Source organism: Trichechus manatus, unplaced genomic scaffold (assembly GCF_000243295.1).
Source record: "Trichechus manatus latirostris isolate Lorelei unplaced genomic scaffold, TriManLat1.0 scaffold00083, whole genome shotgun sequence".
NCBI classification, from domain to species: domain Eukaryota; kingdom Metazoa; phylum Chordata; class Mammalia; order Sirenia; family Trichechidae; genus Trichechus; species Trichechus manatus.
Genome location: NW_004444019.1, coordinates 7,995,599 through 8,015,457, shown reverse-complemented (window position 1 = coordinate 8,015,457; position 19,859 = coordinate 7,995,599). Strand labels below are relative to the sequence as shown.

At 36.5% G+C, this 19,859-nt stretch overlaps 1 protein-coding gene across 2 annotated transcripts in view; it reads left to right on the top strand.

Moving 5' to 3' along the window:
• The window catches only part of LMBRD1 (LMBR1 domain containing 1), a 145,507-nt gene extending 131,046 nt beyond the window's left edge, over positions 1-14,461 (top strand). Inside the window, exons 15-16 of one of the 2 annotated variants that reach the window (XM_004381356.2) lie at positions 13,723-13,814; positions 13,996-14,461. In XM_004381356.2, coding sequence (XP_004381413.1) covers positions 13,723-13,814; positions 13,996-14,112 — 209 coding nt within the window. In that variant the 3' untranslated portion in view covers positions 14,113-14,461. Of the gene's footprint in view, positions 1-13,722; positions 13,815-13,995 lie in introns of those variants that run through there. The other variant, XM_023735863.1, reaches the window with a different exon arrangement.
• Positions 14,462-19,859: the final 5,398 nt, after the last annotated feature.

Sequence of the window (19,859 nt, the reverse complement as noted above, 5' to 3'; positions counted from 1 at the left end):
TCTCATCATTGCCCCTGGGCTAGTATGCCCATTTAGTCTCGTTCTGTTTCATGGACCTGTCTAATCTTTGGCTGAAGGGTGAACTTTACCATTGTTAAGTTTTTAGAAGTCCCTGGGTAGTATGAATGGTTAATGCACTCAGCTGCTAACCAAAAGATTGGAGGTTTGAGTCCACTTAGAGGCACCTTGGAAGAAAGGCCTGGTGATCTGCTTCTGAAAAATCAGCCATTGAAAACCCTATGAAGCACCCTTCTACTCTTACACACATGGGGTCGCCATGAGTCGGAGTCAACACAATTTTCTAGCTTTTCTTCATATACTTTCTGAACATGGCCATCATTTCCACCTTTACTTTTCACCTATTCTTGAAATATCTCAACAGGTCTCTGCCTCACCCCTCCCAGTCATCAGTCATAATCTCAACTATTTCCTAAACGTTATTTTAAACCCAACATTCTATTTTTGAACCTCCAAGCATGTGTATGCTGCCCCCCCCTTTGAATTCTCTTAGCATTTATACTTCTTATGATACTACCTTACTTTATCTTGATTTATGGTCATTTATATATCTTATTTCTATCTTACTCCTTTATGGAATTATAAGTTCCTTCAGGATAAGAAAGTATGTATATCTTTATGTCTCCCTCAAATAGCATTTGAAGAATTGAAACACAATCTTTTTCATTTGTTCCTATGTTTTTCTCTGTTTTCGAAGTGTTAGCAAAGTAACATAAGTAAGATATTAATATGTGTAATATCTTCTAGCTTCTTGCTCACTTTTCTGTTGCATGGAACCCATTTTATTTCTCAAGTTAAAGACTTTCTTGGTATCTGCTGACTTCTTGTTTTTATTTGGACCAGTTGCTTTTTGATTCTACTACTCAGCTCTAATCCTACAATTTCTGTTCATTAGACTTTGATGTCTTTTAAACCATATCTTCCTCTATCTTGATTTCTCCCCTACCCGAGTTTTGCTAGAATACATACAAATAACTTTGTAAAAAAAAAAAAAATTGTGTGACATACGTATTTGAAAAGTCTTGTATATCTGCAGTCTTTATTTTGTCCTCACTATCAAATCGATAGTTTAGTTGTGCCTAGAATTCTACATAAGAAATCATTTCCTCTGAAACCTTTAAAGACATTACATCTTATAATTTCCATTTTAGCTGGTGAGAGATCTAATGCCAGTCTTACTATTCTTTGAAGCTAACCTGATAGTTTCTATTTTCCCTTTCTGAAGCTCTTGTTCATTAGTTGCTGGATCTCGTTCTCTCTCTCATCTCATATTCCAGATTTTGTGTCTGCCATTTTGCTCAAGATTTTTGGATATGTACTCATCTTCAAACTCTCTCCTGAAGTTTTTATTTCATATATCAGATTCTTACTTTCCTCGAGTATTTTTTCCTCAAGCATCCTAATCTTGTTTTAAGGATATATCTTGAATATCTGAAAATACTAAACTTTTAGTAATTCTCTTTAAGTAAAATTGTGTCCTCTCTGGAAAAAAATGTTTATTTTGTTCTTTCCTCCATAGCTTTTTGTATATACTTGATGATACATTTATATGTATGTCCATTCGTATTTAAGAATCAAGAACTAGGAAAGCTTATCACTGGCAACTCTATGCATGTGGCTTGAGTTTCTTGGAGGGAAAGCAACTGTTATACTGGGGACCTTTGAAATGTTGATTTCCATCTTCTAGATAATTGTTTGAAATCTCTCATCAGCTCATGGTCCTCCTCCCATTCTATTTGCCATTAAGGGTTTGCTCCTGGTTTTACTCCTATATTATAACATTAATGAGGTACTGGGAAAAATAGGAAGCCTGGGCTCAGTCTGTCATCTTGAACCAGAAAGCTTTGTTTTTAACATGTTAAAATATCCTTCATGGTTAAGTACCATACATTTATAATCTTTTTTTTTGACAAGTAATAAATTTGTGTTGATAACCTCATTTGATTTGATTAGTAAGTCCCTGTGGTGGGCAACGCTACACTGAAGTTAGTGATGAGATAAAATTATTAAGAATGCCGCTTTTCTTAGTCTTCAGCATCTGTATTTGGCTTCATATAGCCTAACAGAGAAGAGACTAATGTATCAGACAAATGAGCCTTTATTAATTTACCATAGGAAGTTTAACTATTAAGGAAACCAGAGGCTCAAGGTTAATGAATTCTTACCAGAAAGAACAAATCTGCATGGAAAACAAAATTTATGGTCACACTGTTTCCTGGTAAAAGTGGAATCAGAAAGAGGGCCTTATACAACCTATTAGTATCATCCAGCAGAGATATCCTGATGCTTTGTGTCCATTTTCAGGCAAGATCTCCATGCAGACCCCAAAACTGAGCATTGATCAGGTTATCATTTGTCTCGTATGTTCCTGGAGACCCAGAACGTCTTCTAATGTGAAGCTTCTTTTTCTAGGTGACATTTTGATTCTGTTGATTAACTAAGACAGCATAGTTAATTTGATGTAAGCTTTCTTAAGTTCTCCAAGAGTCTCTACACCAAAGCCAACCTAAGTAATTCTGTGAAACTTCTCTTCATTTATAGATTATTGCTTAAAGTTGCTAATTTGTAAAACACCATTTTTTTAATCAAATGTAGATTTCTCTCTAAATTTAATTCTCAGAAGGTTAATCTATCCTATAACTACCATAAGCAGATACTATCTGCACATCATTGACAAAGAAATTGAGACTTAGAAATTAAGTGACTCACCCTGGAGTCTCACACTGCATTAGTGACCAACTCAAGAACTAAATCTAGGTTTGCTGTCTCTAACTTTAATATTTTCCGATATACTCCTTAAACTACTTTTGTTTTATGAAAAAGATAAAACAAAGTAATAGAAAACAGTTGTTTTATATTTGACTATCATTGGGAAATTAAGACTAGCAGACAATGAATCTCTTTAGAGCCCACTAATACAGTTTATGATTGATTCTACAGGTTATATGCTGACACTTACCTTTGCACTACCTTTTAAAAAGTTTTATATGGCCACTTAGTAATACTGATGAAATTGCAAAAAAATATTTCTTAAAGGAGCAATATATATTTTACCACCTTAGATTACATTAAACTTAATTAACTGTAATCAGAGCCCAATACAAATTATACTGGTTCTTAAATATGGCCATTATAAAATTCATTCCTTAATGAATTTTAGTACTGGTAAGTACTGTCTTTATTAGTTTGTTGCACTTTGTATATTCTTAAAATATAAGACTATTTATAATTTCTGTGGTTTTTGATGTTCACCAATTCTTTCTTTCTCTTTTACTTAGCTCTCCCAGTGAGATTAAACAGAACATTGATTTAACTATATGTCACTTTTAAAATTTTAAGATAAAATATACAACTTCGGCTTTCATTAAATATTTTAACTTTTTCTGCCCTTTTCTTATCTGAATGTATATTGTTTCTCAAATTTTTTTTATTGTGCTTTAAGTGAAAGTTTACTATTCAAGTTAGTTTCTCATACAAAAATTTATACACACATTGTTACGTGACCCTAGTTCCTCTCCCTATACCATGACAACATACTCATTCTTTCCACCCTGTCATCTCGCCCTTAGTCTCATGTATCTACTTGAGCTAAGAAGCACGCTCCTAACAAGTATCATTTTATGTCCCATAGTCAAGTCTAATCTTGGTCGGAAGAGTTGGCCTCGGGAATTGTTTTAGTTTTGGGCTAACAGAGAGTCCGGGGGCCATGTTTTCTGGGGTCCCTCCAGTCACAGTCAAACCATTAAGTCAGGTCTTTTTACTAGAATTTGAGTTCTGCACCCTACTTTTTTCCTGCTCTGTCAGGGACCCTGTTGTGTTCCCTGTCAGGGCAGTCATTGGTAGTAGCCGGGCACCATCTAGTTCTTCTGGTCTCAGGCTGATGGAGTCTCTGGTTTATGTGGCCCTTTCTGTCTCTTGAGCTAATATTTTCCTTGTATCTTTGGTGTTCTTCATTCTCCTTTGCTCCAGGTGGCTTGGGACTAATTGATGCATCTTAGATGGCCGCTTGCTGGCTTTTAAGACTCCAGATGCCACTCACCGAAGTGGGATACAGAACATTTTCTTAATAAATTTTGTTATGCCAATTGACCTAGATATCCCCTGAAACCATGGTCCCAGACCCCACCCCTCCTACTCTGTCCCTCGAAGTGTTTTGTTGTGTTCAGTAAACTTCTTAGCTTTGGTTTAGTCCAGTTGTGCTGACTTCCTATGTACTGTGTGTTGTCCTACCCTTCACCTAAGAGAATTCTTGTCTACTAATTATTGAATACTCCTCTCCCTCCCTCCCCACCCTCATAACCATCAAAGAATGTTTTTTTCTGTGTTTAAACCTTTCTTTGAGTTCTTATTATAGTGGTCTTATACAATATTTGCCCTTTTGCAACTGACTAATTTCACTCAGCATAGTGCCTTCCAGATTCATCCATGTTATGAGATGTTTCATGGGTTCATTGTTCTTTATCATTTTGTAGTATTCCATTGTGTGAATATACCATAATTTGTTTATCCATTTGTCCGTTGATGGGCACCTAGATTGTTTGTCTTTTTGCTATTGTGAACATTGCTGCAGTGAACATAGGTGTGCATATATCTATTCATGTGAAGGCCCTTATTTCTCTAGGATATATTCCAAGGAGTGGGATTGCTGGATCATATGGTACTTCTATTTCTAGCTTTTCGAGGAAGTGCCAAATCAATTTCCGAAGTGGTTGTACCATTTTACATACCCACCAACAGTGTATAAGTGTTCCAGTCTCTCCACAACCTCTCCAGCATTTATTGTTTTGTGTTTTTTGGATTAATGCTAGCCTTGTTGGGGTGACATGGTATCTCGTTGTAGTTTTGATTTGCATTTCTGTAATGGCTAATGATCGTGAGCATTTCCTTATGTGCCTGTTAGCTGCCTGAATGTCTTCTTTGGTGAAGTGCCTGTTCATATCCTTTGCTCATTTTTTAATTGGGTTATTTGTATTTTTGTTGTTGAGGTTTTGCAGTATCTTGTGGATTTTAGAGATTAAACCCTGATCGGATATTTTGTAGCCAAAAATTTTTTTCCCAGTGTGTAGGCTATCTTTTTACTCTTTTGGTGAAGTCTTTTGATGAGCATAAGTGTTTGATTTTTAGGAGCTCCCAGTTACCTAGTTTCTCTTCTGGTGTTTATGCATTGTTACTTATGGTTTCTATTCTGTTTATGCCATGTACTAGGGCTCCTAGCGTTGCCCCTATGTTTTCTTCCATGATCTTTATTGTTTTCAATTTTATATTTAGGTCTTTGATCCATTTTGAGTTAGTTTTTGTGCATGGTGTGAGGTATGAGTCTTGCTTCATTTTTTTGCAGATAGATATCCAGTTAATGCCAGCACCATTTGTTAAAAAAAAGAAACTGTCTTTTCCCCATTTAATGGACTTTGGGCCTTTGGCAAATATCAGCTGCTCATAGGTGGATGAATTTACATCTGGTATGCAGGGATGGTTCAATGTTAGAAAAACAATCAATGTAATCCATCACATATATAAAAGACAAGAACCACATGATCTTATCAATTGATGCAAAAAAGGCATTTGACAAAGTCCAACCCCCATTCATGATAAAAAAAAAAATCTCAGCAAAATAGGAATAGAAGGGAAATTCCTCAACGTAATAAAGGGCATTTATACAAAGCCAACAGCCAACATCATGCTAAATGGAGAGAGTCTGAAAGCATTCCCCTTGAGAATGAGAACCGGACAAGGATGCCCTTTATCACCACTCTTATTCAACACTGTACTAGAGGTCCTAGCCAGAGCAATTAGGCTAGAAAAAGAAATAAAGGGCATCCACATTGGTAAGGAAGAAGTAAAAGTATCTCTATTTGCAGATGATTTGCTCTTACACAGAAAACCCCCAAAAATGTATATATGTCATCCCATTGCCTTCTTGCCTGCATCGTTTCTCCTGAGTAGTCCAAGCTTAGTCTTATTGACTCTCCTTTGTAGATGACTTTTAGTTTATCCCTAGCCACTCTTAAAATTCTCTCTTTTATCTTTGGTTTTGGCAAGTTTGATTATAATATGTCTTGGTAACTTTCTTTTGGGATCTACCTTATGTGAGGTTTGATGAGCATCATGTTTCATGATACCAGGGAAGTTTCTGCCAACAAATCTTCAACAATTCTCTCTGTATTTTCTGTTATCCCCCTCGTTCTGGTACTCCAGTCACTCGTAGGTTATTCCTCTTGATAGAGGCCCACACAATTCTTAGGGTTTCTTCATTTTTTAAAATTCTTTTATCTGATTTTTCCTCAAATATGTTGGTGTCAAGTGCTTTATCTACAGTCTCACTAATTCTGACTTCCATTGCCTCAATTCTGCTCCTATGACTTTCTGTTGAGTTGTCCAATTCTGAAATTTTATGTTAGTCTTATGGATTTCTGATTGCCCTCTCTCTATGGACTCTTGCAGCCTGTTAAATTTGTCATTATGCTCTTCTCTAATCTTCTTAAGTTCCTCTGTTGCTTTGTCTGTGTGTTCCTTGGCTTGGTCTGTGTTTTGCATGATCTCCTGAAGAGTTCTGTATATTAATCTTCTGTATTCTACCTCCGGTAATCCCAAGAAGTTCTCTTCCTCTGGAAAATTTCTTTATTCTTTGTTTTGGGAGCTTGCTGAAGCCATCATGGTCTGCCTTCTTATGTGATTTGATATTGACTGTTGTCTCCAAGCCATCAATAAGTTATTATTTTTATGTTTGCTTACTGCATCCTAGCTTCTTGTTTTGTTTTGGTAGGCCTAAATAGGCTGTTCATGTGAGCTAAGTTGATTATTGGCACCTGTGAAGCTCTAACTTCCTGTCACCAGGTGGTTAGATCTGTTACTAGGTATGTGAGCCCAGGAGACTGTTTACTTTTCATGTATGGATTCAGCTCAGGTGCCCAGGTAGTCGGTCACTTAGTGTGTGGTGCAGGCTCTCACCTACAGTCCTAGACTGGCATGGGTGATTGGTGTAGGCACAGGTAGCTAGCTACAGTAGGGGGTCATGCACTGAGCGAGGCAGTGGGCTGAGGGCTGCCCCTGAGTGTCTGGGAGGAAAGCATGTCCCTGTTCCCTTGAGCGTGTAGGTGCGTGGGTTTTACAGCCAGACTGTGGGCACCCAGTGCTATTGGCTGTAAGGACTGGGAGGCACCACTTATTCTTGGACACCTGTCACGGGTAGCTAGGTGGCGTGGGTGGAGCCACCAGTCCTCAGGCCCCTGTTGTGGGTAGGTGAGGACCCTGCTTAATGGGCAGGGTGGTGTCAAATGTCACGCACCTGCCACCCCACCATACAGCTGATACAGTTGAAGTTAGGCTTCAGGTATATACCGTTGTGCTGTGCTAATGAGATCCTACGCTGTTGAAATGGGCCCACACAGGTCTGTGCAGTGGTGAAAGGCATTCAGAGTCTGTGGACCCCTTATGCCTGTGCCTAGGCAATGGAGCTGTGCCATCCCTGAGTTCCCAGCTTAGGGAAACCGGCAGATTATTTTTTCCCATTTGTTAATGTGTTTCTTCTCCAAGGCTGAGAGAATAGCTCAGGGTGCATGACAAGTCCTACTTCCAGCCCAGGGGATACAGCAATTATTGAAGCTGGTCTGGGATCCAGTGCAGAGCAGGGAGGGGCCAGGTAAATGGGAGAGAGGTTTTTCCCAAAGGGGGTGTTTTTTGATCCTCATAGTAGGTCAGATGCGTGTACTTACCTTTTGCCGACTGAGCTCCACTTTTCACTGGTTCTGGAGGCCTGACAGACTCTCTACTGCTTGGTCTCTCCTGATATGGAAAACACCTCCCAAGCGCCACTGCTTGCCTCACCACACACCAGCCGATCCGGCGTGAAGGGTGCTGGCTTCCAAAGGGTCAGGTCTGGCAACTCTTCGCTGCTTCCGAACCATCTCTCCCTCCCCCTGCCACTCAGTCCAATTCCTCATCTTTGCCTTTGATGTTCAGGTCTCCTAGATTGTCATATATAATTGATTCACTTTTTTTCGGGTCTTTGTTGTAAGAGGGACGACAGGAAGCATCTGACTACTCCGACATCTTGGCCCCGCCTCTCTCGTTTCTCAAGTCTTTTTATGGGTATGTATTTCATATGCTATAAATCCATTTGACAATAAAACAGTGATTAAGTAGAATTTTTCTTCCTGAAAGTCCCTCAAATCTAACTTTGCTTTCTGCCATACAGCCTATGCTAAGTTGAAGAGCTCATTTTTTTACTTGAAGAGTCTCCTGACTTGGTGAACCTCTTCCCAGTCTCGCTCCCCTTCACCAGTCTCCCCTCCACTCATGTTATTCCCTTTCTTAAAATCATTTGATAAGTGATTCTCATTCATTTCACAATAAAGTCCAAGCTCCTTAGCCAGTATCTAGTTAAGCTTCATATGTACATTATAAATATTCAATAGCAGCAAGACCTCAATCAGAAACCAAAGTTTGCATAATTATGGGAAACCATGAAATAAGAACTGGCATTCTAAATAGTCCAATTTTCACCATTTTTTTTTTTTTTTTGTGATAACTAGTCAAAATACACATTTTAAAATTCACTCTTTGTGGTACATGAGTTTTGTCAGATGTCTTCTCTATATATGCATATGTAGTGTAAAAAAAACCGTTGTCTTCAAGTAGATTCTGACTCATAGCAACCCTACAGTCAGAGTAGAACTGCCCCATAGGGTTTCCAAGGAGCGACTGGTGGATTTGAACTGCTGACCTTTTGGTTAACAGCTGAGCTCTTAACCACTGTGGCACCAGGGCTCCATGGAACATAAGGATTCATTTTATAAAGTATAAATACACAGTGTAATTAATTGTAATTACAAATGAAGATTTAACATGATGATACCTTAATTGTGGCTTAAATCAACACTAAATGTTGTTTTTTAAAATATACTTAAAGTAGAAGGTGCTATTTACCATAGTTAATAACCAAAGTTATCTTAGTGGCAGTCAACATATATTAAAAATGACATAACAAGTGTTCTAAAAGGAAGCAAGGAATATATAATATAAAACTTACCAGGTGATTCTATCGAGGCTGCTATTATGTGACAGCCAAAGATTTAGTTGTGTTTTCTCTTATTTCCCTGGTTTGATAATATGTGAGAAGAGATGGAGGAAGGGTAGCAGTAGCAGGACTCAGAAGTCTGATTTATTCACAGTACTACAGATGCCTTTTCTTGGCTCTTTCAATTTTGATCTTTTTCAGATGGCCACCATGTCATCCGAAGAAAAAAAGTTTTATCTGACCCCTTATATTTAGTTTTTCATTGTTAACATTTCATCTTTAATTGGAACTTTTGTATGTCTTTTTGAGGAACAACAGTCAGAAATCCCCTAAATACTTCTGACTTTAAAACACAGTCCCTAAATGAATCATCCATTTAAATTTACTTTCAATGTCTAACCAAGTTCAAAATATTTATTGTAATTTCTTTAGTCAGGTAACTATAGAAAAGTATAGGTCTCCTAATATCTGTGGTTCAGGTGAGCAGCTGGAAGACAACATGGTGAGGATAGAAGCCCTCTCCATTTATTTAGTGTGAAATCGTTGCTTGAATATGAATATATGCATGAACTTATTAGCCTAAAGTTTTCTGTGGGTATATGCCACCCACAGAATATATCACTATATAAATATAATGATATATACATGTAAAGATGGCTATAGTGAACCGTTACCTACTTGTGTGTGTGTGTGTTTAGTCCAGTGTCATTTTTCCAACAGCAAAAGCAGAACACTAACAATGATTTTTACCATCTTATTTTAGAGGGCTGTATTGGAGCCCTGGTGGTGCAGTGTTAAGAGCTTGGCTGCTAACCAAAAGGCAGCAGTTCAAATCCACCAGCCGCTCCTTGGAAACTCTATGGGGAAGTTCAGCTCTGTCCTGTAGGGTTGCTATGAGTTGGAATCAACTCGACAGCAACGGGTTTTTTTATAGGGTCTCTATGAGTCGGAATTGACTCAATGGCAGTAGGTTTAGTTTTTGGTTTTGGTGTCAAAGCTCAGACTCTGAAATTGGTAAACATGTAAAATAATGTGATAAGAAATATATTTAAGATATGTTTTTGGTGGTAGGCAAAAGAATTAGAGTATAAGCCAATTTAAAATATCACTAATGGATTATTAGACCTATGGATTAAAATGATTTGATTTTCTTATACCATCTCAGACTGTTTTATGATCCCTGTACTGGCACTGAAATTTCTAATTCAGTCAAGTTCTGACTCCCAGAATATCTTTAAGCATGGAAATAAGTTAATAGCACTTTTATTTTTTAACTTCAGGGCATTAGAAATGTTGAGAATCTTGAATGACTTTTTTAAAACAGGTTTCTAATTGTACAGTGAAACTCGTGATATGTAAGCCTTGGAATATAATGTTCTTATTTTTAAAATAATTGTGAACATGTCTGTTAGATATGTATACACACACACACACTGTATTTTTACGCAAATAATGCACACCTTCTGTTTGTCTGCCAACCGCGTCCAACTTCCGTGAGGTATTTTCATAAGCATCACTGTGTCAATTTTTTTTACATGTTGCTGTAAAAAAAAAAATTAACATAGTGTCATTATGAAAATACCTTGAAGGGGAAGGAAGCAGTTGAAAAACAAACATAGAAGGCATGTATTATTTGTGTAAAAGTAGGATATATGTGTGTAATATATATGTGTAAAATATATATATACAATTTTTTTACATAGTTCCTAGATTGCCCCATCTTCAGTTTTGAAACATTCAAATTGGTTATTTTTACTTAGAGATACATTACTGTTTAGTAGTGTATCCTGTTACTGAATTATACACATTTGAATTTCACCAAACCTGTTTGTAAGTTTTGACTGTAGAAGCAGAAAATTGAACATGCACGGAGGCCTAAATATTTATTTTCCATACTACTTCTGGACATGTCTTTCCAGAATCTTAAGATTAAATATTTATTTTGCAACCATTTGAGCAGCTGTTCGGAACTGTGTTCTTTATCGTGGATTAGGTTATACCAGTTGCCACTATATATATATATATATCTCATCGGTCCTTACAACAGTACTGAAGGATAGCTATATATTCTAAGTGTGGAGGCTCCACAGTTATATTTTTTTCATATTTGCCCCTTCAGATAGCAAAGAAGTGGCTATTCAGTGCCAAGTTTGTCAGAAGCCAGGGCTTGGGCTCTTCCTACCATGCTGCTTTTTAGTTACTTTCATTTTCAAAACATATTCAAGTATCTTGTTTTCACACCCTTGGAATTTGGTCAGATTTTAGTCAAAAGAAATTTAGAAAATACATTATTTAGCAATATTTATTTTAAATAAAATACTTCCTTTTGAATTTAACAAACAGTGATTTTGGATATGACTGCCTGGTACTCTAATGGGTATTTTGGAATACTTGGGCTTATCTAATGGGAAAAATGACAAGTTGAATAGTTATCACTGTGAAGTAAGTTCTGTGATAGAAGGGAGAATAAAATGTTGTGGAAGCATCTCGCAAATGATAAGGGATTTCCTGTGTAGGAATCTCCTTTTCCCAGACTGAGCTTCGAGCACCTAGTTAGTATAATCTTGGATCCTCAGTAACTATAGGAAGGGAGAGAAACATTTATTCAGCCACTGCTGCTTGAAGGCTTTTTGGGGTTTCTTAGGAACTCTGAATATTTCTTCTACATTTTTCTATTGAAAGGAAAGCAAAGAATATGAAAGAGGCCCTTGGGGGATCAATAGACAGAAATTAGTTCATGAAAAGAAGAGGTTGCTTCTCTATTAAATTACATGTTTTCTGCCAGAAAAGGAGACTGTTTTGTCTAGTCTGGTATTGAGCAATTCAGGAATAAATTTTGAAATACATTGAAAGGGACTAGAATAGGCAAAATTTAGATTGTCCTTTACATAACAGGTCATGTATTTTGATAAAATATAACCTGAATGCTACTTTTTGGAAAACTGTGGCAGCCAGGAAAAAAAAAAAGAAAAGAAAAGGTGTATTTAATCCCTTTTAATCTGTTAATAAACTGGATTACAATGTGTTCACTCGATTTTGTTTTAAAAGAAAACAGCACATACTTATTGAAGCTGAAAAGAGAGTTAAAAAAAGAAATAAAAGGTGTATTTTCTTAATCATCAGTATGTTTCCAAATTGCATGTATGATTTTTTTTGCCATTCTCCAGTTTGGATAAAATACGCAGAAATCATAGTTTTGTAATTAATAGACTGAAAAGAAGTTGCTTGTAAGATACAGATTTTCCATAAAGTCCCTCTGAAATTTGTAAGATTGGTATCCTCCAGTAGCTGTTGCATATATAATTTTTCATTCAGTTACATTCAGTGCTAACCTTTCTGAATAGTTTGAATAAACAAGTATTTCCTTAGCTATAATGTACTAGATTTATGTCAGTATATTTAGATGAATTTGTTAATGGAAAGAATGTATTCAGATAAAACTAATATGGAGTCTGACACAAATTTCATGTAACTCACCTGCCACTTTCTCTTTAAGACTTACATTTTATTTGAAGGAGAAAAGTATGCGAATTAGTTTTAATTCGAAGTATGATACTGTATAAAGTTTAAATAGGAAGCATACCAATAAATAATGATTTTTTTTGTTTGTTTCTTTAGAAAAGGCAGCCATCTATCTTTTCAATAACATTCTTTAAAGAAACAACAAAAAAAGTAAAAATTATCTCTCAAGCGTGAGCTGTCCTGAGAGTTAGATTCTTAGAAAAGTACAACTTAATACTTTGAAAGTCATCTGAAAACTTCGTTGATTTTTTCTTCATGTTCATCAGGAAAACTTCTATCAACTTCTTGTTTTAGGACATGTCTGGCATCCTAGCTTAAAATGACTTTTCTATTTCAAATAAGTTAAATGAGCCAGTTATTTTTTTTTTTCACTCTTAAGATCTGTGATTCTATTGGTTTGGCATTAGTATTTTAAAATAGGTCTTACTGGACAGCCTGCTAACTCAGAAATGAAGCCACTCCCGAAGTCCATCTTTCAGCCAAAGATAAAACAGGCCTATAAAAAAACAATAACACACATGAGGAATGGACTTCTTAATTCAGTCAAGTATACGAGTCCAAATGGGCAACACCTGCCCAAATGCAAAGATGAGAAGGCAGAAAGGGACAGGAAAACAAATGGACACAAGGAACCCAGGGTGGAAAAGTGAAGAGTGCTGACACCTTGCAGCGATTGCAACCAATGTTACAAAACAGTTTGTGTATAAATTTCTGAATGGGAAACTAATCTGCATTGTAAACTTTCACCTAAAGTACAATAAAATTTAAAAATAACATAGGTCTTACCAGTTGGTAATTTGGAGTCCGCGTGGCACAGTGGTTAAGCATTTGGCTGCTAACCAAAAGATCAGCAGTTTGAATGCACCAGCCACTCCTTGGAAACCCTATGGGGCAGTTCTACTCTGTCCTATAGGGTTGCTATGTGTTGGAATCGACTCAGCAGCAATGGGTTTGGTTTTGGTTTTGGTAGTTGGTAATTCAACACTATATTAAGGTGTTTAAAAGAATGGATTTTGGAGACAGACCTAAACTTCAGTCCCATTTTGAACACTTACTAGCTGCATGACCTTGGTCATTAGCTTTGGTTAATAATGTTTAGATGCAGTATTAATAGTCAATTTTAAGAGAGGAACTGTCTCACCATAGTTCTTTGTTTACTTTTGTAGATCAATGTACTGTTACCCGGACATACCTATTCCTTCACAAGTTCTGGTTCTTTAGTGCTGCTTACTATTTTGGTAACTGGGCCTTTCTTGGGGTAAGTAGAGGTATCCCAGGGATGATTTGATATTCCTTTAGTTAAAATTTCATAAACTCTTTTGATTGTATATGTTATCATAGTTTGTTTCTATCACAGTAGTGCCACTGGACTTGAAATGCATTGCTTTGTAAATGATTTTAGATTTGGGAAATAACACATAACTTGTTTAAATTTACAGGTCTTCTTGATTGGATTAATTGTATCCTGCTGTAAAGGGAAGAAATCAGTCATTGAAGGAGTAGATGAAGATGATTCAGACCTAAGTGATGATGAGCCCTCTGTCTATTCTGTTTGACAACCTTCTGTCTTAAAGCTGACTGAATACCTGTTATGCATTTTTAAAGTGTTCAACTAGTATTAAGATGAACTAATTAGCTTTCATCAGAAATGGGAGCATGGCTGTTAAAAAAAAATCTATATTTTTTATGTTTTCTGAAATAACATTATTGTATCATAGATTCACGTTTAAAATTACTAAAAATAATACTATGTAAATGTAAAACTACTGGCTTTGTGAAGGAATGTTTGTGGAAAATTTTTTTCTCTAATGTATAATAGTGTCGCAGTGATTAAAAATCTTCCAGAGCTAATATTTCCTTTTGTTTCTTTTTAAAGATACAATAAATCACTTGTATTTGTGCCTTTGAGTCTCTAGAGTAATGTGGGATTTTACAGTGTTTATATCTGATTGGCTAATAGATAATATTCACAATATAGCTGATAAATTAATGTTACTCCCATATGTAATATGTTTTCAGTTTTTTATGTAAAATCATTAGTGTCACTCATAGATTTTAATCTACTTAGCTCTTTAAGACCATGCCGTTCCAAAATGTGTTATAGTGTTCAAATATTAATACAATACTAATCTTACCATGTTTCCAGTATTTAAATCATGTATGTTGTTTTAGAGAGTTTTTGCTTTATAGCTGTTTATGATTATGTTGGTATTCCAGCACCTATGGAGTATTGTCAAGGATAATTACTCTGAAATATAATCAGTTTATTGATCTGTTTCAGATACATGCCATCTAATTCTGTCTTTAGCGATTTTTTTTTTATTCTAAAGATTCGAAATTTGCAAATGGTGTAGTAAAAGCTATCTAATATCGATAGGGTGTTTTGAACACATTCTGGGTAGTAGAAAATCATTACAAATGATATTCTAGGTTACTAACATAAGCCAATTGGAACACATTAAAAAAACACGTATCATGATCATTGAAGTAAAATACCACGAGGTTTCTGAAAAAGACTTTGAGCATTAATAATCATCTCCAACCTAATTCTTCTCTCCCTTAATTTCTGTACCACTTTGCTGTTTTAATTCTTTGCCTATCTCTTTAGACATACCTTCACAACTTTCATGTTTGGCTTCTCCTGCTTTAACATTTTCCCCCTTTAATATTATCCACCAGGATTCCATTCCCTTCTATTCTTATTTTACATGTTCTTTTTGGGCAATCTTATATACCCTTGGCTTCCATCTGTATTACTCTTTCCTGAGCTCCAAACTTTTACTTAACTTTACCTAGAAATTACTACTTCAAATGCAACATACTGAAAGCTGTAAACACATTTTTCTGGGCATACCAAGTTTTTGCCTATATTCTTTTTTGGCAAGTGAGCACAGCACATACCTGACTGCTCAAGCTAAAAATCAGGCAGACCTCATCTCCTATACATACCTGATTCATCCAACCAATCAACAAGTCATGTTGATTCTACTTTCTAAATATCCTTCCCTTACTTCCCATTCTCCATTCTTGCTGCACTTAACTAGTTGTTGAACTTCCTCAGTGGAAGCCCTGATTTGTTTCAATCTTTTCTCAACATTTAAAATACAAATCTGATCATTTCATCCCTTTGCTGTGAAAATCAGTTAAAATGAAATCTCCACGTCCTCACATGATACATAGACTTTTTTGTATATCCCTTACTTGCCAGCTTCTTCCGCCATCCTCACCCCTTATATGAGCCAAATAACAAAGTTCCCACCATTATCCAAGCGGCTAAGATCTCTCGCATTCTCACTCTGTGGCACTGTTCTTTCCGCCTGCGATACCTTGCCCCGCTAGTTGTCTCCTAACAAACTCTTTGTTCTTCAAGTCTCAGCCTCAGCGTTATCTCTGCTCTGTTTGTCTTAGTTTCTTAGTGCTGCTGTAACAGAAATACCACAAGTGGGTGATTTTAAAAAAACAAAAATTTGTTTTCTCACAGTTTAGTAGCTAGAAGTCCAAATTCAGGGCGCCACGCTCTCTTTCTGTTGTCTGTGGGGAAAGATCGTTTCTGTAGACCCAGGCTTCCCTGATGCCTTGTGATCTTCACATGGCATGTACCTTCCCCTCCGTTCATGTTTGTTTCTCTGTGCCTGATCTCCTCTTTTTATATCTCAAAAGTAGCAGGTTTGAAACATACTCTACACTGATATGGCCTCACTAATATAAAGAAAACCCTTTTTCCAAATGGGATTATACCCAATGATACAGAGGTTAGGATCTAACACATATTTTGGGGTACACAATTCAGTCTATAACAATGCTATTTTCCCTAACTCCCCCAGGCAAAGTTGGCTGGTGGCTCTTCCCTCATATGGTACTTAGTAGTGTGTTGTTATTTATTGGTTTCATGTCTGTCTGCTCTGAATTGTAAGTCCTTAAACACAACATCCAACTTTTCAACTTTGTTCCCGGTTTCTAACATAGCTCCTTGGACATGGAAGGCACTCTGTTGACAGGTGAATAATTGCTAGTTAGAAGCTAAATGGTTTAAGCCCATATAAACTGCATTTTGACTTAGGAAGAAGTGTATTTAGCCTGTTTTTGATAATTATTTTGCCACTTAGGAGTTTAGAAGTGTTATATTTGTCTTGAATACTCCATACACTTCATCCACTTTTAGGAGTGTTTTATTTTGTCAAACCAACTTCTTAACTTTTTATTTTGCTAATTATATTTTTAAATTTTTTTTCTTCTTAGATTCTAAAAATTTACTTCCTACCTATTTAAAAGTTTACTTTTATTCTAAGTTTTTTCCCCTCCCAGTCATATGGAATGCCTTTAACATTATACATTCATGTATCACTTAACGTCCACAGTACATTCTGTGAAATAGGATATATGTGATTTGGACATTGTGCAAACACCATATTACATACAGGCAGTCCCTGGGTTTTGAATATCCAACTTACATACAACCCATAATTAAAAACCAAACCACGTAAAGCCTACTTGTATTAAAAACTTGAGGTACATAGGATGGTTCATAATAACAACTGGGTGCCTGGCAGTGTGGCTGTTTTGTATACAAGAGACGTGGGATACATGTGTTTGCAGAAAGCCGTTGTGTTCGCTGTGTTTGCTTACCTCCACTATGTCGCATTCTCTGATCAGGACTTCTGAACTTAAGGGACCACGGACGTATATGTGGTCAGACGTTACCTGAACAGACATTATGCAGTGCATGACCGTATTTTCATGGAAGTGATTTAAGTGTTGTGACTTCCACTAATGAAAAACATATTTCCTTTGAATTCTTTCTGAAAATGCCTAATTTTAGAAAGTATTCAGAGTGATGGCTTTCCAAAAAGTCAAGGCCCTCATGTCCTATGCAAACTTGAAACAAGCAATTAGTTTATTCAGCAATGTAGCAAGGTACTGGAACTGACTCCTAGCCCAGTGTTACTAGAGCAAAGGAAATGAAAAATGCATATTGTATAAAAAAAAGAAAAAACAGGGGCTCCAGAAAAATAAACTGTACAAGAAATGTCAAAGCATACTACTGAACTCTTCAGTGAATGCTACTTACATAGTTACAGTAATACACTGTTTTCAGTAATACACTGTTTTAGAATCAGTTTATAGACAAAATTCAGTAGGCACTGATTATAGTACTTAATGTAAATATCAACCCTGACAGTGTAAAAAGACAGCTGATAAAAATTGGAACATTAAAAGAGCGGGATAGAAAGAGACCTAAGGGGAAAAGGGTATTAATATCCTCACTTTACTTGGTGGGGGAGTGGGGGTAGAAAATCAAGAGTTACTGTCTCTGGTCAGTGGAGCAAAGAACAAAGGCATGAGTATATTAAATTTATAAAGGTAACCAGTAGAGCATGTAAAGTAGTTATAAAACAATGTTAGGAGATGGGGAAAGAAAGGGAAGCAAGGAGAAAATGTCTCAAGTGAAATCCTTGTTTATCATAGGAAGCCAATAAATATTTTTTAAAGGATAAATGTAGTACTAGCAATATATTAAAATCTGTATAGCGAAGATTTTAAAGATAAAAAGATTGGATACTACTTAAAGGAGAAATTTTATTAGAAGATAAAATGGTTAATTTCAGTTATGCATAAATACATCTTTGAATTTCCTGGCAGCCAAGACAAAACAGGAGACTGATGGATGATGAAGTTGTTACCATTTGATGAAAAGCAGCACTCAGGTTTTCCTGGAGAAAATTTTTTCTGGCACTAAATTTTAGAAGGAAGTTACATTGGAAATTCTTGTGTAAAGAATGTTAACTGAACAAATGTCTTTGCTAAAGATTAAATAGAAAGGCACATACAAGGAGACAATTCGGGATTCTCAGGGAAATCTGGTTGGCTACCAAGAGGTCTCACATGGATTAGATTTGTGTGTACATCATTATTTATTCCATTCAGCAAATAGCCAAACTTCTAGGTTCCAGGCACTGTGATAGAGGCTACTGAGATTCTAGAAGTACAGAAGATACTTCCTACCCTCATAGAACTTGGTCTAGGAATTTGTAGCCAAGTGGCCCTTGACAGTAATTAGACCTTATCAGTACCTACTGAGATTGTATGAGCCTGATATCATGAGTAAATACACATCAAAAAACTACCTTATCTCCTGATCAAAAGGGGGGAAATGCAGAACAGAATTTCAAATTCTCATGAATTCCAGACTTTCTGGCGCCATGGAGGCTGGATGAACCCCTGAAACTACTGCCCTCAGATAATATTTAAACCTCAAACCAAAAATAGCCCCTAAAGTCTTAAAGCCAAACAATAGTTTAGCTTAACTAGTAAAAAATGTCTGCCTTGAGCATTATGCTCTTTTAAGAACCATCTATATGAGATCAAATTGACAACAGCAATTCGAAAGATAAGATAGGAACTTTAGGGGGCAGTGAGTTTATGTTAATGGGGGAGCAGCAACTCAGAAGGATGGTGAGAATGGTTACACAACTTGAATATAATCAATGCCACTGAGTTGTATGTGTAGAAACTGTTGGTGAATGTGTTGCTGCATATATTCTCAACAACAAAAGTTTTTTTTTTACAAAAAAATCATCTTTGTCAAGTTAGAATTATGATGGAAAATATTCCAGTAACAAATGATCACATTCCCAAACCACAACACATCGTCTCCTGGCATCATAATCAGAAGGCTGTTAGATGAGCACAGAATTGAAATGATGTGAAATAGTGCTGAGAGGGCATTTCAGACATTTTGTGGTGATGCTTATGTACCCACCCTTCTTCAGCAAAGCCTGCCTCCAAGGTGACCAGATTGTCCAAGTTGCCCAGATGGAGTGGCTGTGCTTTGAACATTTGGAGACGTTATCAGCTATATGTAACTGAGTCCCAGTTGACACATTATTTTCCTCATTAGCAAGTTCTCGGGAAGCACTTCTAGAACCCCTCACAATCTTCAACCGTGATTTTACAGGGAATATGGAAACTTTCTTCACATAACAAAGCCAAGAAACAAACACTAAGTCATAAGTAAGGATAGCATTTCTCTGGAGAATTAAGCTAGTATGGTTCAGGTATATAGCTTTTTGCACAGTTACCCATGACTCATATCTGCTTTAGCTCTACACTGAAGCTTCTGGATGTTACTCAAGACAAGGTTGAGCTCTCTGACAAGTATGGGTGTAAAGCAATGCCTTCTGTTGTTTTCTGGAGATATGTGTATTTTTGATTACAAATGAGCAGGCAACAAAGTTAACACTTGGAGTTAGCAAACACTCAGAGCTGCATCTGCCATATCCAGAGCTGGGGCATCTATGGGTCA